General features: G+C 48.1%; 4 protein-coding genes across 4 annotated transcripts; 2 read left to right on the top strand and 2 right to left on the bottom strand.

The window, feature by feature from the left end:
• Positions 1-191: 191 nt before the first annotated feature.
• BT62DRAFT_950574 (uncharacterized protein) lies at positions 192-4775 on the bottom strand. The gene is made up of 23 exons (XM_043188148.1): positions 4673-4775; positions 4339-4620; positions 4203-4284; positions 4082-4154; positions 3917-4034; positions 3742-3860; positions 3269-3689; positions 3120-3221; positions 2953-3069; positions 2797-2895; positions 2628-2751; positions 2417-2577; positions 2324-2368; positions 2116-2273; positions 1971-2063; positions 1802-1919; positions 1632-1752; positions 1537-1581; positions 1474-1480; positions 1351-1425; positions 651-1294; positions 450-599; positions 192-393 (listed from the first exon to the last, which is right to left on the bottom strand). The coding sequence occupies exons 1-23, from the start codon at positions 4715-4717 to the stop codon at positions 287-289; spliced, it is 3306 nt and encodes a 1101-aa protein (XP_043039233.1). The 5' UTR covers positions 4718-4775; the 3' UTR covers positions 192-286.
• Positions 4776-4871: 96 nt separating this feature from the next.
• Positions 4872-5187, top strand: BT62DRAFT_896753 (uncharacterized protein; the record flags this gene model as incomplete). The annotated part of the gene is made up of 2 exons (XM_043183275.1): positions 4872-5003; positions 5053-5187. 2 exons carry the CDS (start codon positions 4872-4874, stop codon positions 5185-5187), a joined length of 267 nt encoding a protein of 88 aa, XP_043039232.1.
• Positions 5188-5392: 205 nt separating this feature from the next.
• Positions 5393-6532, bottom strand: BT62DRAFT_981126 (phosphoglycerate mutase-like protein; the record flags this gene model as incomplete). The annotated part of the gene is made up of 6 exons (XM_043189571.1): positions 5393-5476; positions 5525-5626; positions 5681-6204; positions 6322-6373; positions 6433-6462; positions 6515-6532. 6 exons carry the CDS (start codon positions 6530-6532, stop codon positions 5393-5395), a joined length of 810 nt encoding a protein of 269 aa, XP_043039231.1.
• A 510-nt stretch (positions 6533-7042) lies between these two features.
• BT62DRAFT_950567 (P-loop containing nucleoside triphosphate hydrolase protein) lies at positions 7043-23081 on the top strand. The gene is made up of 18 exons (XM_043188147.1): positions 7043-7410; positions 7460-9535; positions 9589-9786; positions 9837-12267; positions 12321-12392; positions 12440-14821; positions 14893-15156; positions 15209-15527; positions 15576-15682; positions 15730-15822; positions 15879-15984; positions 16038-16108; positions 16163-16224; positions 16273-16414; positions 16467-19390; positions 19439-19770; positions 19825-21433; positions 21489-23081. Exons 1-18 carry the CDS (start codon positions 7094-7096, stop codon positions 23011-23013), a joined length of 15030 nt encoding a protein of 5009 aa, XP_043039230.1. The 5' UTR covers positions 7043-7093; the 3' UTR covers positions 23014-23081.
• The last annotated feature ends 54 nt before the right edge of the window (positions 23082-23135 follow it).

The following is a 23135-nucleotide window of genomic DNA, read 5'->3' as shown; positions in this document are numbered from 1 at the left end:
CTTTGTCTTTTCTCTCTTTCCTCAATCCATCTACGCGTCACCGTGTCGAGGCTGAGTTCTACCCACTTAGGTTCAGATTCTCACACGAACTATTTAAACTCTAAACGGTTGGCCTCACTTCGCCGCCTCTCCTGGACCGTATCTATGGGCTCTAAATACTCACTCTACTCGTGGTGCTCGACCGCTAAAATAAGGTCTTTTGCTAAAGTTTGATATTATGGTACAATGTACGCCATACGAGGCTTCATTCAGTGTACATTTATCATACAATCGGGCAGCACAGAACTCATGAATCTACTTGGATATCAGCGACACCTTCTGGATGTGAACTGCTGCTCGTTTTCTTCCGTCTTTCCGCCAAGAAGGCCTCTATCCTCGTTTTCAGCGCCGTATCTACAGCGAATTTCTTAGTTTACCCATATGATGCGCAAATACATGTCAAAACGAACCTGGTATAACGTCTTCAATACTAAGCGCCACCCGGTTGAAGGGGTCCTTGGAATCTGACAGTAGATGCGATTTAATTGTCGATCGGTCGACAATCGCACGGGAAGATGGAAGAATAACAGGATCTCGCATGACCGTGTACATTAAGGGATCTGACGTAGATAAGGTTAGTAAAGATATAATTTGGAGGTGTATCAACGCACCTAGGAATTCGTCCGGTACATCTCCCAGTTCCTCCTCCGCTTCCATGACGGCCTTCGCTGCTTCCACTCTTTCAACAAAACCTCTCAATATTTGTATTTCTGCCTCCACCTTCAGACCACGCCGAAGTGCGGTTGCTTGAGCCGATTCAAATAGCTCCTTGCTATAGCTTCGTCCGTCATTAGCGACTGCCTTGACGAACTCATCTCGGTCACTGAGATTTATAAACACTTGCAAAATGTCGCTGAGAAGCTCTCTAGGGTTGAACCTATATTTTTCTGGGTTTCGCACGTTCAGCTCAGAACATCTCGGTCCAACCAAGGCATGGAGGTTATAATCCAGCATCGCCGCCAAGCGGTCAACAATTTCAGGCATCATGAACGGTGCTTTCGTCTCAGCCGTGAACACCTTTAGAAGCTCCACAGTCGCCCTGCTTAAGCTGATGTATCCGGATGCGTGGCGCTCCAAGGAGCTTAGAGCACCCTCTCTTTCACGGCGATGCTCTTGTGTTTGTTCATTCCAGGCTTGATCATCCATCTCGACTTGGATGTTGTGTATTTGGGTTAGCTCCGATAGCGACTCATCCATAAGGTATGTAACGTCGTTGATCATCAGGTTGACGAAGCGAACAAATTTTTCAACGTTCCTGTGAGACAAAAGTATGAGCTCCGAATCTTGTCTGCTGAGAAGTCGTAATCGTACTTTGCTTCAATATTTAGAGCCTCTCTGTGAACAGGGTTGTTCCAGACCACCTTCAAGATTGAGGATATATTCCTCCTAAAACGATCATGAGTACGGGACACCTCAGTCCCCGCCGATGCTTACCGTGCATCTGAAAGAGAATTCAGATTGAGATGTCATCTTTCCATGAACATGGGTAAAACTTACTGAATTTGTCATAGAATTGAGAACTGGCTCCGGTTTGCTCAACCTCTGGATTGAAGGTGAGTAATCTACTTGTACTGGAGACAAAGGACACGAACCGATATAAAAGTGCATCAGGGATGACATGAGATGCTTCAATGCCAGTGGATGCGTGTTCAAAAGGAATCCAAGGACACCGTCTCGTTCTCGACCAAAGTTCCAGATGCCGATGAAAAGGACCTGACAATCTTTTTAGTTTCTTGACCCGGAGGTCAGTAAAAGGAAATACATCATTTATTTTGGACTTCAAAAATGGGTTCTTGATGTACCATGTTGAAGAAAGGAAGGTCAGGACAAATATGAGCAACTCGGTCTTGCCTGACAAATCGAACTTGTCAGGAGAGTATCTGAATGCTTAACTAAGCTTCTTAACACCGGGATGGAGTGATGATACTCACTGTACAGCGAATAGAAAATATTCGACAATATCTTCGACGATATACTCCGGAAGCACCCTGAAAGACATGGGAACATCCTTCGGCAGAGGCAATCTGATAAATAACGATCAATACAACGATGTCAAATAAAAGTACAGCTATATACTCTATTTGCAAGTTTGGATGGGTCTTCTTAGGGTCCGCTTGACGAACTAACCATGTCGACAAAAAGTTGGTGAATCCCAGAGTCCGTATAATAAGTTCCGGATCCAATAGCTGTGCTTGATATGCGAATTCGGACGCCCGGATTTTTGCAATTTCGATCTTTCAAACGTTATTAACTTCGAGCGAACGGCCCCCAAAAAAGAACAAACCTTGACTGCGTTGATGGCTGCTTCACGTCGGGATTGTAAGGGACCCTACCAGGTCACTGAGCATAGTCGTTGTACATAAGGGTCAGAACTCACCCCCACCCATGATTCGTCACCGTTTAGGTAATCCAAATGACGCTGCATATCTTCGATGTTCTTGCCTAGTCCTGTATAGGACTGTATTGTTCGCTGATATCCGTAGTGACTCATTGCGATGGCAAGGTAGAAAATGTCAGAAATGAAGTTGGGAGGAGGCGCTGAGGCAACGATCAGAATAGGGAGCTCGACAAGCCCAGAATACAGATACCATTGGGAACCTTATTCTGCTCGACCCATTCATTGGCTTCATTGCTGGTAGCTTTGATCCGAGTTTCTTCCTGAAGGTCAATTCGGGACGAGTGCGCATAGTATAGTGGATCAATACGGTCCATCTGTTCAAGAATAAGCTATGCCTATGATAAAGGAAGACTTCAAACCTTGGTGTAGTTGGCATCCATGAAAGGCTCAGCAAATCGGAGGAGGATCGTTTGTAAGTTAACCATGAAGCTGTCGCTGGAAACAGTAGTAGGATCAACCTAAAAACAAGCGAGAACATGAGACATGCAATCCCATGGGCAAAGATTTGATCTGACCTGCATGCCAGCTCGCTTCACATTGAGAGTAATAACTCTGGAAAAATAATCCAACACAGCTTCCCTCGATTGAGAGGAAGCCCTAACGAGTGTATTAAATATTTGGAAAAGAGAGGACTAGATATAGACGTCAAAACACGTTTAGACGACACGCAGACCAGGCCCACCTGAAGAATCTTCAGTGTCCCTCGCAGACTGGCATAAGATGACTCAATATCATCCTTGGACCGTTTCTCCGGATCGGAGAAGTAACTTTGCGAGATTCCCGGCTGTCTCGCCTTGAGCATATTAAACATACCCAAGGATAACAACGCACCCATTCTCTCGAGAAGACGCCCAACCGGCATAATGGCCCCATTAAAGATGTGGTCTCAAATGTAGGAGCACTCGCTGATGGAGGATTCCATTCTTCCATTCTTGTGATCATGTTTGCGATAGCTTTAACCGACACAAGAGCCTCAAGTCCACTGACAATACCTCGCCAGCTGGCATCTCCACCACCAAGACCCTCCGGTCGGAACAGTGAAGGGTGGAAAAGAAGCTGTTGGACGACAGGCCCAAGAACGCCATCGATTTCGTTGTCTGGTTCGAAACGACGCGCCAAATCTTGTAAGAATTGCTCTATATCCGAAGGATCGAGCATGTTTGATGAAAATACAGGCCCTGAAAGCAGCGGTGCTGACAAAGCCGAGAGAGACAAGAGAGGGGAAACCAACTCCGGTGCACCTAGTGGACGACTGTCATTACGCCATCAGAACACGGAGACGAGAAGATAGACAGATGACGTACCCAGATGGCTGAGGGAACATCTCCGGCTCCTGTAATGTCAGGCCAGCATAACTGATTATGAGATCTCGAATTTTCTCCAGTTTGTTCAAAGCATTCTGTGTATCGACGGGCGTGTAACCCTAGCAAATCTCTTAATTTCGACGCCAACTTGTAAGTAAAAGATCGAATACAGTACCTTCTTGATTAAAGTGCTGCGAGAGGCATTCAGTCTTTTCCAACAGCCGACCAGATATTCGAATACGGTTTGTTGCGGGGGTAAACTGGCAAGCACGGGCATGTATTCCAAGTCATCACTGGTAATTCTGAGATTGATGAGAACAAACCTGGACGAATAGCTTACCTCATTTGCAAGGGGTCTATCTCAAGTCTTGCTATGAGGAGCCTGTCAACCAGGGTTTCATCGAGTTTCTGTGCTACGAAATAGTCAGTGCGATCCGCTTCCCACAATGATAGCCACTTACCACTTATTCCATCCGCCTTTATCTCTTCTGCCAACTGCTTAAGCCATACAATTTCGTAACCACTGTGTTCTGCGACCGATTTCTTCAGGCAAGTTAAGATCGGTTGCGTACTGGTCAGAACATAGGAAACGCTCACCTCCAACGTGACTTTCAGAATGTGTGCGACAGTATCGTGAGTCCATGCGTCGACGCTGAACCTTGCAGGGGTCTTTTTCTTAATTGGTACAGAAGAAGGCGCTGGTGGGGGAGATGCTGGGAAGATTGGTTTCTTTGTTGTCGCTGGGCGTGACGATGTAGAAAGCTTTGACGGAGATGCAATTGATGCGGCAGCCGATGTAGAAAGAGTAGGCGCCGAGCCTGGCGTACTTGAGGCTGAGCCTGCTGTACTCTGCAATCGTGCTAGCCTCTTCAGGCGAATCTATAGGACCATCTTTCAGTCTGAGAAAGGACAGCATTGAAAGACGACATACACGCTCTGCGTCATCCTGAGGAGTCGTGAGAGTATTGTCGCTCATTGCTGTCGACGAAGACTATAAGATAGAAGACAGACCGAGGTGGTGGTCGGTAGAAGGGTCAGTAACACAGCCATCGCGGTATTTCTCTCTTTACCCGACGCCAATGTCCTCAAATATATTCGGTCGCATTCCGTCGTTGGTGAGGCTATTCTCAATGCCTACGACCAGTGTTAACTCGAGGTTATTCTCGTCTTCTCCGGTCGTGGAAGCCGGCTACAAACTGAAGTCTCATTCGGGAACCAAGAAACGGTGGAGGTCATTAGCATCTGGTAGCTCATTCAAACGCGTCCGTGCTTGTTTTCTTGGCCTTCTTATGCTCTGCTCATCTTTTTTAGGGGCAAGCTGGCCATGCGCACCTGAATGTCCACAAGTCACCTTCAAGGAAAAATCGGCTGGCTCAAACAGCTCACTCGGTGCCCTATCAAACTCACAAGCTCAAAAAGCTGCTGTTGCCGTATGGTTCACATTGAGAACTATTAGTGTAAAGTTATGGAGCAACTCTTGTGTGTTTCGAGTACCTTCTACTCCTTCAACGTACTGATTTCTTCGCCCCAGGTCGTGTCGTACATATAAGCTCTACGATGACTACTATATCATACTATTTTAATTCAGCTCTTGCAGAAGAACCCATCTCTTCGTCAAATCTCGTCTTGCGTGTCCATATGCAATGACTCGTCATGATCCCCCGGCGAAAAAGGAGCGAATATCCTTTTGGTTTGGATCATGAGCAGAACTGCCGATCCCTCCCTGTTGCCGCACCTTTCACACAGTTAATGACGGCTTTATCCTTTGTATCTATGAACTTACAACGTTCTTCAGATGGTCTTGTCGATCAAAGTCAGTCAGCCTAACCTTGAGCGGAGGATAATTGATATCATCCACCGCCATCTTCTTCCCTCGGCTAAGACCCTAAAGCATTAATCGATTTGAGCGCGTGGCTCGTGATGGGCTCTGAATCTTTACCTGAACTTCCACAGTCATGCGAGCCCAGGCTGTGTTCCTCAGACCTTTATAGTATAGGTCGGTCTTCTTCCCTTCCGCATCCCTACCAACAAGTGCAGCTATGAGCTCCTTGATAAGTAGTCCATGGCTTATCAATGCCACGCAAACTCCAGTGGTCCCTTCTCTAGCGGATTGCCAAACGTACGGAAGTAGAATTTCATCAACTGCTTGATCTGCCCTCCTGCGAAGGTCGTTCCTGCTCTCGCCTTCTGGAAACGATCCGTCTCTATCTCGTGGGGAAGGGTATATCCCTTGGGCATAGAGATCGCGCAATACAACATCTGGTCTTGACTTTGAGTATGGCTTTCCTTCTGCGACACCGAAGTGCTGCTCTCGAAGGAGGTGAGAGGTCAAGAGGTTTATCGGAGTCTCTTTCGAATCCTGACAATCTAAGATAGCTTGAGCAGTCAAGCAGGCCCGTTTTAGATCGGATGTGTGTATTGCAACGAATTGGGTATCTGAAAAGAAATCTCCGAGAGCTTTAGCTTGCTATGAAAAGTCACTAGTTATGCATACGAGCCATGGACGTTGGATAGCGAATCTCACTTTCATACCTGTCCTATCGCGTTCAATCGTATCCTTTTATCAAGATATGAGATCACAAATACCATGATTTGATAGTGGGGCGTCTTTCCACCCCGCCCAAACAGAATGCTGTTATTGTATTAGCAGATGTCACTCGATTGTGATGATGGTGAACAAGTTCCCCGCACCAAGTTGTCTGTGGACTCGCCATGTCTAATCTAAATCGTCCTCATTAACGGTGTTTTAGAAGAAATAGAATGAACTGTGTACCAGAATGAATGTCACCATAGGTCGATGTATAGAAACAAGCAGTAAACCACGATAAGGCGAAAGTTGAGCTCGTAAACTCCGTAATCAAACGCGCACCGCAATAACAAAGAATCCCTATCTCAGGTCCTTTTTGGGTCGAAGATTCTGCTGGCACAGCCACTGTCGTGCAGGAGCTCGAGAGGGACGTACGTTTGGAGGTTTGGCAAGTTACTAAGTATACTGTAACTACCTCTAACCAGGGTTGCATAACGTCCTTGGGTGCGTCTCATAAATCAAACTTTATATATGTATAAAGTGTCTCCTAGACCAGTTTCACGCTCCACTAGCTACTATGGCGACACCAAATGGACAAGTTTAGGCGATTTCACCGTGCTATCCGTCGCAAGGTCTTTGAGGTACTAGGCTAATACATCAGATACCAATCGACAAGTGTTCAGCATGGACTTTTCGATTCGGCGGATACTCGGTCCGAATTGGTGCCAGATTTGGCATCCCATGCCTCGGCGTTGGCCGAAGCACTTTTTTCAAGACCAAGCCAGGACTGGCGGCGTCTTCATCCTAAACTTCTCTTCCTGGTCCATGGATCACAAAATGGACAAAGAGTGCGATGCTAGTACTATTTACGACCCACTGTCCTTCAACTTTCTCCGCCAGAACCAGCTTTTTCTGGAAAAAATACGATCTAGCAACATCCACTCAGCATTAATCACGACACAATTATCTCTGGCGACACTATCCCGTCTCCTCACAGTGTCTTCCCTGACCACAACCGTTGCGGATGTATACCGTCCTATACTATTTGACCTTTGTGCCCGTTGGATTGAACAGTCTGATTGCACGGAGGATCAGCTTGTTGCTTTATGCCTATTGATAGAAGTACACGAAGAACTTTATCCGTACGCGTATTTCACCTTTCCTCTCTTCTGTCACTCATTTCTCCTCTAGCATCCTCCATCAGCTCTTACTGAAGCCAGCTTTTATTCAAGGCCTTCTCACTTCCCAACATTTGGACAAACATCGTCTTCATTGTCTACTTTTGGCGTACTATCGCATACTACAAGCGAACCGCCAGCTTCCTGACCAACTGTTTTGGTCGCTAACACACCTATCTGCTATTATTTGGACACCTACATTCGACAGTGGGTCTAGACTTTTGGCAATCCGCTGTTATGCCCTGCAGAGCGGTATGTGTGAAGCAGAGTGTGAGAAGTTGCAGCACGAAATACTAGGGGATGCCTGTGGGCTTGATTGTCCTCTGGAATATGGACAGAATATTGATGGATCTGTCGTTGAAGTTGACGGGTGGATTATGCCTGTTCTGGAGGTAAAGCGCGTTCGGGATGCGAGGAATCACATAGCGATGCATGTTAATGATTATTTCTTGGAAGAGCGGACAATACCTCTCTCTGAGTTGAGGTGCGGGTTGATTTTTCTCCGTTGTGAAGAGGCTTTGAATTATTCCTTAAGCCCACTCGTTGCGAATGTAGAAGGGATATTGTTGCTGCGAGCAGCAGGCACTTGCAGCAAATTTTCTCCACTTATCAGCACGCAAACTACGCGCCGCGCTCTGCGTTCATTAGGACATCGACTATCATTGCGCCTTCCTGTCTTGTTGACATCTCCTCCCTCCTCAGGGAAATCTACCCTCCTATCTCACCTCGCCTCTTGCCTCTTTCCTGGCTGTGATAATCATGTTGTCAACATACATCTGGCGGACACATCATTGGACCCTCGATCGTTAATTGGCTCTTACGCGTCTTCACAGACTGAACCGGGAACATTTGAGTGGAAGGAGGGTGTTTTAGTTCGTGCGATGCGAGAGGGAAAATGGGTCGTGCTTAAAGACATCGATCGTGGAAGCAATGAGGTTCTCGGAGTCATCAAACCACTCGTCGAGTCTCTATCCTCTGACAAGTGGATCGGAGGCTGTGCTACTCTTGAAGTGCCTGGCAGAGGGCGATTTGTTGCACATCATAACTTTGCCATCTTTGCTACACGATCAGTGGTTCCTTCGCGCACTGGAAACTTTCCCAATCCTCTGTTCTTCGGTGCCCACAAATATAGCGAAGTCGTCATTCCGCTGCCTTCAACAGAAGATCTTGTGACTATGGTCGATTCAAAATTTCCTCGTCTGGCTGGAAGTGCCGCTCGAGCATTCATATGCATGTGGGAATCAGTGAAGGCACTGGGAACGTCAGCGTCCACGAGGGATATTGGGTTGCGAGAGCTGCAGAAACTCTGCGTTCGCGTAGACAGATTGCTTCCTGCCTCACACCAACCTATGCTTCTCCCGGGAAACGAACATCTGTTGTCTGCCATCTTCACCGGCACTACTTTCCGTGAGCACATATTCTTGGAAGCCCGCGACGTCTTCTTCGGTGCCGCAGCTTTGACAATGGCGGCACGTACACATCTTGATGCTATTGTCAACGTCATTGGTGAGCATCTTGCCCTTGAATCCGAACGACGACAATGGCTGTTGAATGGATGGGAACCGGACTTTCATCTGGAGAAGGATGTCAACGACGTGGTGGTCGCCGTCAATACCGGAAACACGCGTATTGCTGCCCGAACTTCGAAAGACATATTGTTGTCGCCGTCACGACCATTTGCCATGCATCGTCCTGCTGTTCTTCTTCTATCCCGGCTCGCTACTGCTGTGTCTCTCGGCGAACCCGTGCTGCTCACTGGAGAAACGGGTACAGGCAAAACCAGTATTATAACTCATTTTGCATCATTGCTGAGGCGGCCACTCATTTCAATGAATTTGTCTCATCAAACCGAGTCTACGGACTTGTTGGGTGGATTTAAACCCATCGACGCTCGAATACCTGCATCCGCTTTGCAGGAACGTTTTTTAGAACTTTTTGGTGCTACCTTCAGTCGTCGTAAGAACGAGAAATTTGAGACGGAGGTGAAGAAAGCCGTTAGTGAAGGGAAGTGGAAGAGGGTGACAAGTCTTTGGAAAGAAAGCGCAAAACTAGCTAGAGAGCGGATTCACGGGAAGATGCAAGAATCTGCGTACGTTTACACGGAATCACAATCATATTCTCGTTCACGTGATATTTTTACAGGATTGATGAATTAGACTCCCAAACACCGAGAAAGCGGCGAAAAGTCGATGCATCGAGTCTTAGCGCATCTGAAGCCAACTGGAATGCTTTTGAAAGCGACGTGGTGAATTTCCAAGTCCATCATGTCCAAGGGAAGAGCAAATTTGCTTTTGGTTTCGTTGAGGGACCCTTAGTAAAGGCATTGAGAAATGGGGACTGGTACGTAACAGGCCGCAATGTTTTTATAGTCCTTATTGACTTTAACATAGGGTCTTGCTAGATGAAGTCAACCTTGCCAGCTCGGAAACACTTGAGTGTGTATCGAGTCTGCTTCAGGGACCGACATCTTCTATCACATTGACAGAACAAGGCTCCTTAGAACCTGTACCAAGGCATCCAGACTTCCGTCTTTTTGCTTGTATGAACCCCGCCACTGACGTTGGTAAGAAAGACCTTCCTCCCAACATTCGTTGCCGGTTCACTGAGATTGATGTCCCTCCTCCTGATGCCGACCGGGATACTCTCATCACAATTGTCACTCAATATATCGGACATGTTGCAGTGGGCGATAAGCCTGCAATTTTAAACGTTGCAGAGTTCTATTCGGCTGTGAAACAACTATCGGAGACTCGGCAAATAGCCGATGGCTCTAATCATCGGCCCCATTACAGTATGCGTACGTTGGCTAGGGCGTTGACCTTTGCTGCAGATACTGCAAGTACATTCGGCTTGCGGCGCGCAATCTGGGAAGGCTGTCTCATGGCATTTACAATGGTTTTAGATGGTCCAAGCGCCGAATTGGTGACATCGCTGGCACAGAGGCACCTGTTGGCCGGTGTACGAAATCCTCGTTCCATTCTTTCCAAAAACCCTCCATCTCCCTCCTCTCGTTCGCCAGATGGCTTTGTAAACTTCGGACCGTTCTATCTCGAAAAAGGTCCACTTGAACCAGATTCAGCCGATGAATACATCTTGACGCCGTCGGTGGAAACGAAGCTTATCGATCTCGCGAGGATCATCCTGACGCGCCGTTTTCCCATTCTCATTGAAGGACCCACGTCCAGCGGGAAGACAAGTTCCATCGAATACTTGGCGCGTCGGACTGGTCACAGCTTCATTCGTATCAATAACCACGAGCACACAGATATCCAAGAATATCTTGGGTCTTATGTTCCTGACCCAGTTACTGGGAAACTAGTTTTCCAGGATGGTTTACTCGTGCGCGCCCTCCGGAATGGTGACTGGATCGTTCTGGACGAACTGAATCTCGCGCCTACAGACGTCCTTGAGGCTTTGAACCGTTTGCTAGATGATAACCGGGAGCTGGTCATCCCAGAGACTCAAGAGGTTGTGAGGCCGCATCCACATTTTATGCTGTTCGCCACACAGAATCCGCCTGGGCTATACGCTGGCAGGAAGGTCTTGTCGCGTGCATTCAGGAATCGGTTCTTGGAAGTACACTTCGATGACGTGCCGGAAGCAGAGCTAGAAACAATTCTATGCTTGCGATGCCGAATCGCCCCTTCGTATGGAAAGAAAATCGTCGCTGTGTTCCACGAACTGCAGAATCGCCGCCAATCAGGTCGAGTGTTTGAGAGTAAACTGGGTTTTGCGACTCTCCGGGATCTGTTTCGTTGGGCAGGCCGGGACGCTATATCTTATCAGGAATTGGCAGAGAACGGGTATATGTTGCTGGCAGAGCGCACACGACGGTCTGATGATAAAGCAGCAGTGAAGGATGTCATTGAATCCGTAATGGGTGTTCGACTGGATGAAGATGCGATATATAACCTCCAGAACCCAGCGATCGATTTCAAAGAATTTCTTGCATGTCCGGTGCCTCAATCATCGGGTCTTATATGGACGAAGGCAATGCAGCGGCTCTTCATCTTAGTCGGCCGTGCTTTGCGTTTCAACGAGCCTGTCTTGTTAGTTGGCGAGACAGGTTGTGGAAAGACATCCGTATGTCAGGTCATCGCGGACGCAAAATTTCAGCCACTGCACACTCTCAATTGCCATCAAGGCACGGAAACTGCCGATCTCATCGGCGGACTCCGACCCGTACGAAATCGCGCTGCTTTGGAGGCTGACACGCTGCAGAAGGCGCTTGATTTTCTTCAACTGCAGGGATGCCCATTATCTGCATCTCCGACACCGGAGCACATATCTTCTCAATTAGATTCGATTCTACAATCTTCTCCAGAGCTACGTCCCCGAGTTGATGCCATTCGGCAGAAACTTGGACGCCTTAATGCTTTGTTTGAGTGGCACGATGGTCCGCTCATCGTTTCGATGATAAAGGGAAATATCTTCTTGCTTGATGAGATTTCTCTTGCGGACGACTCCGTTCTTGAGCGACTGAACAGTGTCCTCGAGCCATCCAGGGCAATCGTGTTAGCTGAGAAGGGTGGCGACAATCTCCGCCATTCCGTAATTAAGTCGTCGGATTCTTTTCAGCTGGTGGCCACTATGAATCCGGGCGGTGATTATGGCAAAAAGGAGCTTTCACCAGCACTACGCAATCGATTCACAGAGATATGGGTCCCCTCAGTCGACAATCGTCACGACCTTGAATTGATCGTCAACCATATGTGGCAACATGAAGAACTACGAATATATACCGGTGCAGTATTGGATTTTGTCGAATGGCTCTGTTTTGTTGTCGGAGACCGCTCTTTAATGAATTTGCGTGACATATTGGTGAGTTAACTGGGAAGTCTGTACGTTTTAAATGATGCTGACTCTCCGTCTAGTCGTGGGTTACCTTTTCTAACAGCGTCCTGTGTTCCCAAGGTGTCGGCAGCATCCCAGGGAACGAGATCTTCGTGAGTGGGATGTTTTTGGATCATTGCAAATATTTACCTTGCCGCAGCACCACGCAGCTTATATGTCGTATATTGATGGGCTTGGTTCACTTCCCCAGCTTTCTGGCTACTCTCGTGATGCATTACAAAAACTAAAGCACGATGCTGTCGCCAAGATACATAGTCTCGTTCCCATCTCTGATATAGAATCGACCGGCGTTGTTCCCTGGCACGAGCCTTCAGAGTTTTTCCAGCTTGGGTCATTTGCTATTCCCCGAGGTCCTCAGCCATCCATTCTGGATCGTTTCAATTTCCAGGCCCCTACTACACAAGATAATTCGATGCGAGTGGTTCGAGCATGTCAACTTTTCAAACCAATATTGCTCGAAGGTAGTCCTGGCGTTGGGAAGACAAGTCTGATAACCGCCTTGGCCAAAATCTCTGGCCACGAGCTTTATCGGATTAACCTTTCTGATCAGACAGATCTTGCCGATTTGTTTGGATCAGATCTTCCGGTTGAAGGAGGTGGACCAGGAGAATTTGTTTGGAAAAATGCAGATTTTCTGGAAGCGCTCGTGAAGGGCCATTGGGTGTTACTTGATGAGATGAACCTTGCCCCACAGTCCGTCTTGGAGGGCCTGAATTCGGTATTTGATCACCGTGGAATGGTCTTTATTCCAGAACTTGGGCGTTCCTTTGTTCGACATCGCTCGTTCCGCATATTTGCTGCGCAGAACCCGCTGAATCAAGGTAGTGGACGCAAAGGTCTTCCGAAATCGTTCCTCAACCGTTTTACGAAGGTATACATCGAGGAGCTGCGACCCGATGATCTCCATTTAGTGTGCGGGCATCTATTCCCCGACATTGACTCAGATATTCTTCGTGCCATGGTCATCTTCAACACCAAGTTGAACGAAGAAGTATCTGTTCGACGTTCATTTGGTCGAGAAGGCAGCCCCTGGGAATTCAATCTTCGCGATGTTATCAGATGGGGATCCCTGATCCGTTCTTCAAAGAAACACCCTGTCGAATATCTGCGGCCCGTTTACCTGCATCGTTTCAGGACCTTGCACGACCGTCAGCTCGTATGCAGAATATTCGACCAAACATTCCAAATAGACAGTGCACGAGTAACACAGAACCCTACTTGGTCAATAACTGCGTCTTATATGGAAGTGGGGCATTTTGGGATGCAAAGGGAGAAAACCACCGCTATTTCACGGCCTGGTCGTGTCCTTAAAATGCACTTGTCCGCGTTAGAGGCAGCAGGCCACTGTCTCACACAGTCCTGGTTGACTATCATCACTGGCGGTCGAGATGTCGGCAAGACAGCGCTGGTAAGGCTTTTGGCTCACTTAACAGGAAACCTTCTGCGAGAGGTGTCCATGAGTTCGGCTACTGACACTATGGATATATTGGGAAGTTTTGAGCAGGTAGATTCCAATGCCGGTGCTTCTGCTGTCATTCAAGAGACTGTTCGGCTTGCTGAAAAATATTCACGTACATGGTCGGGCTCCCGGGGCCTATCGTCGAACTACGATACCTTAAGACACGGGCTCCAACAATCGCCGCTGGCCGACAGGGAAATTCTCCTTTACGCCGCTCAACAGGTAGTCACCGGCCTTCACCAAGGGAATAGTCAGGATGCCGAGCTCTTAGAATTGCAGTGCAGACTAGAGCGTCTCACTGGAAACGTCTCAAGTGCCGGGCAGTTTGAGTGGCTCGACGGACCTCTCGTCCAAGCCATGAAAAAGGGACATTGGCTCCTTCTCGATGGAGCCAATCTCTGTAATCCATCCGTTTTGGACCGTCTCAACTCTGTTTGCGAAATAGACGGATATCTCTCCCTCAACGAACGCGGACACGTCGACGGCAAAGTGCAAATTATAAAGGCCCACCCCAACTTCAAGCTGTTCATGTGTGTTGACCCTCAGCATGGTGAACTGTCCCGTGCGATGCGGAATCGAGGCATTGAAATCGCTATCTTCCCGTCACGGATATCCGATGACTGTTTGCTATTGCAGGACCATTCCCGTCTGCCTGTTTCGGTTTCCTGCAACCTCATCCAATTCGACCTCTCTCGGCGAGGTCTCAGCTCAGAAACATTCACGCCGCCGCTAAATACGAGTCTGGTGTCTACAGGTTACATGCTGGATCAAGACTCAGCCCTTTCTAACCTCCTTGACCATTGTCCTGCATTCCTTTGGGATCTCTCGTCTCCGACACTTCTGGATGCTTTTCTGTACTTCCTAGCTCGCTCAGCCGGACCTGCATACAACGCTTACCTTCGCCGTTTCCTCGTAAATCTTGAGCAAAAAGGAAATATATTATATGCTGCTTTGAGAAAGTTTGTTGACACTTTTCCTGGGCCGGCCATACACGCAATAAGTACTTTGCGTTCCCGATATTCTATGAAAAAGAGTGTTCCTTCAGCTCACGTTTTCGCGCAGGTTAGCTGCATCGTTTTAATTTCCGAATACTCTATTAATTGTCTCCGTATATGTGTAATGAAATTGTTTAGCCCTTGGATTCTTTCGGCTGGGAAGAGCAATTGTCCGACACAAATACGGTTTCAAACAGCATCGTTCTGAGGGTCCTAGATCTCGCGACAATGATGGTCTTAGATGAGTATGAACCATCTGATGCAAATATATGGAATCAATTGTCCAAACTTCCGGAACGGCAAGCGAAGGCTATCGCTGAAATTGAAGAAGTCTCGAAAGCGACACGCATTGTATGTCACGAAATTCTTGGCGCCGTAGGATCCAAGGATCGCGAAGTTGTGGTACGTCCGAAGCATCGTCTTATAATTTGAATGAGACCGACGGATTTCCTAGGGATTGCTCGACATTGCACTGAAGGTTCTTGTGTACGCCACGAGAATGCGTTCTGCCGCATCTCAGTCTCACTTTGATTACTCTGCCTTACAAGCCATAACTGGCTGGATGGCTGCAGCTTTGCAACAATGCCCATCCCAGTTTCTTTTGCTTCAGGCTTGCGCACTGGTTCTACAAAATACGGTTTCGCTTTCTTCCGGTCTTGGCCTTGTAGATCTATGGTCCTCATTTCTGAAATACAATGATGCACCAGTGGCTTCCGAGCTGGTTCGCTTAGATGACTTGGTCAGTCATTTGGAGATATCGGATAAGAGTAGAGGTCTGTTTCTGTTTTCCTGTAGCTTGCTGCTTCCTGAAATTTTAATAGACACCCGTCGAAAAACTCTCTCATTAATGGCACTGTGTATGACTGGAAATTTACTTTCTACGGACGACGACCACATGGCTTTGAACCGATTGATCCAAGATGCTGAGGTAAAATTCAGGAATAATATCTGTGTTGTTGCTCACTGAGTTTGTAGCAGGCAGCTCATACTGGGATAGGCTCCGCTGACTTATTCGACGAAACGATCCTGGGCGCAGAACTCGGCCTCATCTCAATGCAGCTTTCATCAGTTCGTTCTAGCTTACACTTTTAGCAAACTCTATAGGCTAACGAAGTGACCTTCAGACTTCGCTGAGACGTTTTTTGCAAGTGATATGCCAGCGCTCGAAGTACTCGCTAGTAAGAATTGTACCTTATCAGCATCTACTCTGGGCGATCGATTCAAACGAGGGTAAGGTGGCCATACGATCTTTTCAAACAATTTTTATTCATCATCTCGGTTAGAAACCTTGCCTATCATTACTAGGAAGCAAATCCGATGGATGAACGACATATGGGCGGGTTCGTCAAGCGATGTTAGTCCGTTGCATTGGAAGGTCCACACGCGTTATTGACTGACAATGCCGTAGATCGCCAGCGGACCTTCAATCTTTCTTGGACCCGCTGATCTGATATCCGTGATATCATTGTTGTATGATCGTCTGTAAATATTTTTGCGCATGTCTAATTATTGTCGTAGGGAGTCGAGCTTTGCGATGGCATCCTTATCGGAATATGAAGACAAGATCTCAAGAAGCATTGAGCTACATCTGCTGAGATGCGAACACAACACCTCTCGCTTCATTCAGATCATTTTTCTTCTCCGATATACGTTGTCATTGGTAAGATTGGATAGCACTACTCTTGGTTTCACCGTTTTAATAATCACACCAGGTCTCGAGCGCTTTCGGTTGTGGCCCTATTCCCTTTGAGACTTCGTCATTGGATGAGACGTCTCCCTTTGCAGAAGTCCTCAGCCATTTTGAGTCCCAGAAGCATAATGTTCTCACTGATGCAGTCAGGACTTACGTCCAACCCGCTTTCGCCCATTTCAACCTGAAATCAAACTCACGACGAAGGGCGATTGCGGACCTCGGGTATTGTTGGATTGCCGTGGCCAAGATGATCCTGCATCTCGTCATTCCTGATGTGCCTGTCGACCCCGCTGCAATCCAAAGTTGTGCATTATCATTCTCTCGCGATCAAGACATACTATTGTCCTCTCAAATTGATCTTCATGTTCGTCTGGAACAGATGGTCACAGGGAATGCAGAAAACCCCACAACGTCGTATCTCCGTGCACGTCGCCATCCCTTCCTGGAATATATTAAGCAAACACCAACGTTCCCATGCAGAGCAAACCTGTCTCGAATCCACATGTTCTGGTCTGAAGTTTCCCAATTTGTGAATCAAGTCGTCTCCTCTTCGAAAATCGACGGCTTGCTCCATCTCCTAGAAACCGAAGATTCTGCAGGTGGACTTCGAGAGGAGACAATTCAGCAATCTATCCGTGGATTCCTGCAGCGCTTGGAATCCGTTTATTCCGATTTTGCGGACATCACATCTCTCCTTCGGTATTCCCTTCTTCATCTTCGCATGGGTCTGCGCATAATCAAGCATGCATATCTTGACTGTGGTGCATCAGATGCCGTTGAGCGTTTGGTCACTGCTTTGGTTTCATTCCCCTCTGTTCAAACTGCTTCTCTCCTGCTTCAAAGCAAAGCTTTCTTTGTCACGACAGATGCTCGGCCCTTTCAACATCTACTCCTCCAGCTCTCGGCACTGGCATATGATGCATCTACCTGTGCTGGGAAGCAAGTGCCTACTGATCTGATCGAACAAGTCTACGACCAAATGATCCTCCTTTGGTTACACGACCGTACGAAAGAAGCCGAAGCTGAAAAGGCAGCACAATCGTTATATCGAACCCACACCTCTGATTTTGTTGCCGCAAGTGAATCTGAAATCGAAGAACAGGAGTTCTTGGCATTGTTCCCATCCTTTGAAGACGTTATGGAGAACGATCGCGGAAAGTCGAGCGCTAGGAGCGGCGCATCTGTTTTACCATTCGTCACTCCCTCACAAATTCATGAAGTCTTCGATCTCCATCAGCGCCTTTTCACGCTGGACCACCACTTTCCTCCTACGGGCCTCAAAGCTTTTATTGACATTCGGCTACGGTCGCTAAAAGACCTTCAATGTCCCTTGAACGCTTTAACGGACACAATAGATGACTTGAGTCTAGCGTTCAATCTATCGCTGTTGTATGGCCGGTATACTGAGTGTAGAAAAAGCAATGATCCGAAGTCATACAATTTCTATCTTCAGGCGAACATGCCAGAAGTTAGGAAGGCTGTCGAGGTGGTACAAAGGCTGCGGGAGCGCCTCGAATATCTCATCAAAGAGTGGCCAGACCAGATGGTTCTACACCATTTGAAAGAGCGGTGCAATGCTGTGTTATCATTGGACATTAATAGTCCCGTCGCCAAGGTTTTATCTGCCTTGGAGCATCTCCTGTTACAGACGGAGGATTGGGAAATCTACGCTAATCGTGACAACAACCTCAAATCCGAACGTGCGGCTATCACAGGTCTTATCGTGGAATGGCGACGCCTGGAATTATCGTGCTGGGACACGCTTTTGGACTCTGAAAGCACCAAGTTCCAATCAGGGATTTCAGAGTGGTGGTTCCGTCTGTACGACGCGACGATCCGAGGCCCACTCGACGCTTTGGAACGCGAAGAAGCGGGCGTAGACAGTGTTTCCGCTTATTTCGACAGTCTTCTGCCATTACTCGACGACTTCATACGAGGCAGCCCCCTCGGTCAGTTCCATGCTAGGTTAAAGCTTCTTCGAAGCTTCGAAATGTACTGCCAACTGATAGTGACTACAAAGTCTCCATCAGGACGCGCGACGTTGGCCCGTGTTCGGTGCATACTCAGAGCGACTGCAAATTACTTCGAGATGTATTTGCCAAGCTTATCTTCCTATCTTCTCGACCAACGGGCCGCACTGGAGAAGGAGGTTAAGGGATTTGTCAAATTAGCAAGCTGGAAAGATGTTAATGTTCAGGCGCTGAAACAAAGTGCCCAGCGAACGCATCACCAGTTGTACAAAATAATCCGCAAGTTCCGCGAGGTCCTACGCTTGCCCGTTTCTGATCGGCTTTTACCGTCATCTGTCAGCAGAAGCGAAGGCGAACATGAATCCTCAGAGCTGTGGCTACCCAAACGTAGCGTCGAGGCACTGTCCATTCCCATCTTCCCTGATCACAATGACTCGACATCGATGTCGCATCTTCTCAACCTCGATCGAACGTATCGGAAATATATCGAAGTCACTAGGACCAAATTGCTTCCTTATATTGCGTCGATTCTGCCGCGGCATGTCGACTCGCTCGCCGTTGAAATCATCGTGGAGTCACAGAGTTTGTCGACTGTCGTTGTTCCAGCAGATGCAACTTCGGAAAAACGCGAGAGGCACCAGAAAGCATTGCTTGTTCGGAAGCGGAAAGCCTGGAGTGACCTGCTCAAGGAACTCAAGCGCGCAGGCTTTGCCACCAATCTACGCCCAGATACCCTGCGTCAACAACAGGATGCTCGTTGGATCAGAGAGCAGCCTATTTTGCTGTCACACGACGAGTCGGCCAACGCTGCGATCCAAAAAAGCGAATCTTACTTCATTCGATTGCAAGGGAGCTTGACAGACTTACGCGCGTCCATCCCGAATCATCACTCTGATCTGACTACTCGTGAACTCCAGCGAGGTGTTATGTTCCTTGAGTCTGGTTTCAGTATGGCTATTCAGTCTAGAGCGAGGTGAGCTTCTTCTACTGCACTATAGTTATGAGCTCACGTTCCTTTCAGGCTGGCTACTGCCGTCGAAGATTATTCAAAGTTCAAGCGAATTTTGCTTCGGATACGCATGCTCTCAACCTGTTCTGGAATTGCATATACGGGTGTGAAAGTTCTCGAACAAATCTCAAACCTCAAAAGCGTGTTATGTCGCCTGTCCGGCGCTTTGCAGGAAATTGTAGAAGGTCTTATCATCCTCCGAGAAGTCGATTGTGTCAATCCCATCCCCGGGTCAAGTATCCAGGAGACAAAAGTGCTGCTGGATGTAGTAGAGAAGTCTGTCAAAGACTTGATGCTAGTCATTGATAATGTACAGCTTACGAACATGCCCGTGCTCTTAGCAGGTACGTCTGACCGTTTAAAGATATCGTGATAGTTGTTCATGATCACTGGAACAGATGAACTGCCATTAATTGAAAGTGCACGCGGTTGCCTCAGTCAAGTTATGGCCGCCCTAGCTAGTTCGTCCGAAAGGTATTCTCATGCCAGGTATCTTTTCTCCTCGACTGCGAGCTGGCTTCAGTCCCAATCTCTTTTGCCTCTCTGCTCTGATGTGGTGGAATCACCTACAGCACCCATCAGCGACAATGTGATAGATGCATGTCTGGTCGTTGCTCAAGGATTTATGGCAAAATGTCCTGATTCTAGTCAATCTGAAGATGACGGCAGAGATGCCTACGTCCGAAGCGACTATGCCATCATTCACGACATGACCAAAGTTGCGAAAATCGGGGGCATGGTCGACAGCGTTGAAATTTTCCTGCTGCAATTAGCAACTCAACCTCAGGCAGAACGTCTCAGCGCCATCCATCGCTGTCTCCCCTTCCTTGAACAGTACAGTCTTCTAGTACAGGATCAATTGGCTTCGCACTGTGCTTGGACAAAGTCCCTTTTCAAGCTTGACTTTGTCCTCTGTTCGCTTCTTCGTAGTCTATCGAAAGAAGGGTTTTGCAAGCCACCGGACGTCGATGAGTCAGGATCTGGAGAAGGCACAACAGAAACTATTGACGGCTTAGGCATGGGTGAAGGATCTGGCTCCCAGAACGTCAGCAAGGAGATTCAGGAGGAGAGTCAAGTGGAAGGACTGCAGGGTGACAATCTTGACGAGAAGAACGATGACAACGAGGGAGATGATAATGATGATGCCATCGAAATGGCTGACGATTTCGGTGGTGACATGCAAGATGTTCCCGATGCTGGATCTCAGGATGATTCAGGCTCTGAGGACGGCAGCGACCAAGACCCCGAAGAACAATTGGGCGATTTAGACGCCTCCGATCCTGACGCCGTTGACGAAAAACTTTGGGGAGACGAAAAGGGACCAGAGGACTCAGCGCCGGAACAATCCACCAGTAAAGATCATTCCCAACAAAAGTCGGAAAATTCGGAGGTGGTAGCGAAGGAGGGCAATGAGAAATCGGATTCAAAGAAGGACGAACCTCCCCAGGACGGGAAACCAGAGGAGACCGACAGCGAAGACGAACAGGCTCCAGACGCCGAGCCCCAGGAAGCTGAGAATGACCTTCAGGCCAACGGAGCTCCGATGGATGACTGCATTCCCGATGCTGATACTCTGGATTTGCCTGATAACATGGATCTTGACCTGGGAGAGGAAGGAAATAATGATATGAATATCGATGACGGAGAACTCGATGTACCTGAAGATGATACCATGGAGTCACCGGCAGATGACAGCGTTGAGGATGCTGGAGAAGGAAAGGTCGAAGAACAGAATGAAGTCGACAACGAGATGGCCGAAGACGCGGAAGACACTCAACCCGGACAAGCGGAGAAAGTTGATGACAACAATGCATCTCAAGATACTCCCAAGGAAGAAGGAATAGCTCCTCCCGATATCGGTACAGGAGACGGCGCTTCAGCCACAACAGGTGAACCACAGCATGTTGATGGTGGGGAGAGCGCGTCGGGAGATGCCCAGGTTTCATCAGGGGCAAGCGGAGAAGCTGTTGATGCCTCCAAACAAGAAAGTTCGATGGACTTGGATGGGTAAGAAGTGTCACATCCTTTTACCCACGAAGTTGCTGATCTTGATCTTTCACAGTTCTCGTCCTTCGGATACAACTCAACTGTCTAACGATCCATCAACAGACAAAAGCTCTGGTGCCGATGGTACTGGTGTCCAGCAGGGTCAGAAAGCACTTCAAGCCAGCACCGAGACGACACGTGATCCTATGCGTAGTATCGGTGACGCTCTGAAGGAGGTCAGACAACAGTTCGACGATATCCTGAGCAGTGGCCGGAATGACGCACCGCAAGAAAAATCGATCAATAGCGAGGGAACCCAGCAGCTCGAGTATCTTCGTCCCGATGACGAGGATCAGGAGATGCAAGCGCTTGGTCCAGCTGGGGAAGAGCAGAGCGCCAAGTTGAACGAGCTGAAGCTACTAGATGACGAAATGCGTGGTGACATCGAGACACCAGTGGACGTCGACATGCTTTTGCATGGGGATGATAACGTCGTCGAGCCTTCCTACGAACCGCAGAACCAGACAGACGGGGGCAGTGAAGAACGGCTGGAAGGCGGAGAAGGTGCCATCATGCATAATCCGACGTATAACGCCCATTCTGATCCAGACGGTGTTGATTTAAATGCTCCAAAAGCCGACGTTGAAATGGAAGAGCACGTTCCTGACAGTGCAGTGGAAGTTGAACTACGGCACTGGCAGGAAGCTGGGTTGCCTTCTGAAGGTGCTGAACGCATGTGGCGCCTCTACGAATCCTTGACGCACGATCTCGCCTATGCACTGTGCGAGCAGCTCCGGCTTATTCTTGAACCTACCCTTGCTACTCGACTCAAAGGGGACTACCGCACAGGCAAGCGTCTGAACATGAAAAAGATCATACCTTACATCGCCAGTGACTACACCAAGGACAAGATTTGGCTCCGTCGAACTCGTCCCAGTCAGCGTGAATACCAAGTCCTCATCGCCTTGGACGATTCTCGATCAATGTCCGAATCTCATTCCGTCCATCTCGCATATCAGACACTCGCTCTTGTCTCCAAAGCTCTTACACGACTCGAAGCTGGAGACATCGGCATAGCCAAGTTCGGAGAGTCCGTGGATATCCTGCATGGGTTCACCGAAGGTGCATTCAGCGATCAGACGGGGATGAAAATCATGAGTGCATTCACATTCAACCAGAAGGCCACGAACGTGCTATCACTCGTAGATCGGAGTCTGGAGGTGTTGGAGAAAGCTCGGGAGAAGCGGTCGTCAGCGTCATCAGCGGATTTGTGGCAACTTGAAGTCATCATATCTGATGGGATTTGTCAGGATCATGAACAGCTTCGTTCGGTGCTGAGGAAGGCAGAGGAGCAAAGAGTGATGATCGTTTTCATCATCATCGATTCATTAGACACTGCGCGCGGTCCCAAGCAAGGTTCCATCCTGTCCATGGAAAAAGCCGACTTCAAGAATGTCGATGGACGAATGGAGCTTCAGCTCAAGCGTTATTTGGACTCTTTTCCGTTTGAGTACTATGTTGTATTGCGAGATGTGGAGGCTCTTCCAGGAGTGTTGGCAGTTACCTTGAAGCAATTTTTTGAAAGGATATCAGAAGAGTAATACAAATGTAGCTAGCTTTAGGAAAGGTATTATAATTTTTGTATCACGTTAATAAATACCCTGAAACGAAACTTAGGCAGTGCGATTGCATGGTGTGAAAACCACGCTTTTTTGTAGAACGG

This window comes from Guyanagaster necrorhizus (genome assembly GCF_019112545.1).
Source record: "Guyanagaster necrorhizus MCA 3950 unplaced genomic scaffold BT62scaffold_14, whole genome shotgun sequence".
In the NCBI taxonomy this organism is placed as follows: Eukaryota; Fungi; Basidiomycota; class Agaricomycetes; order Agaricales; family Physalacriaceae; genus Guyanagaster; species Guyanagaster necrorhizus.
The sequence above is the reverse complement of the archived record's forward strand: the minus strand, read 5'-3'. Positions and strand labels throughout refer to the sequence as shown.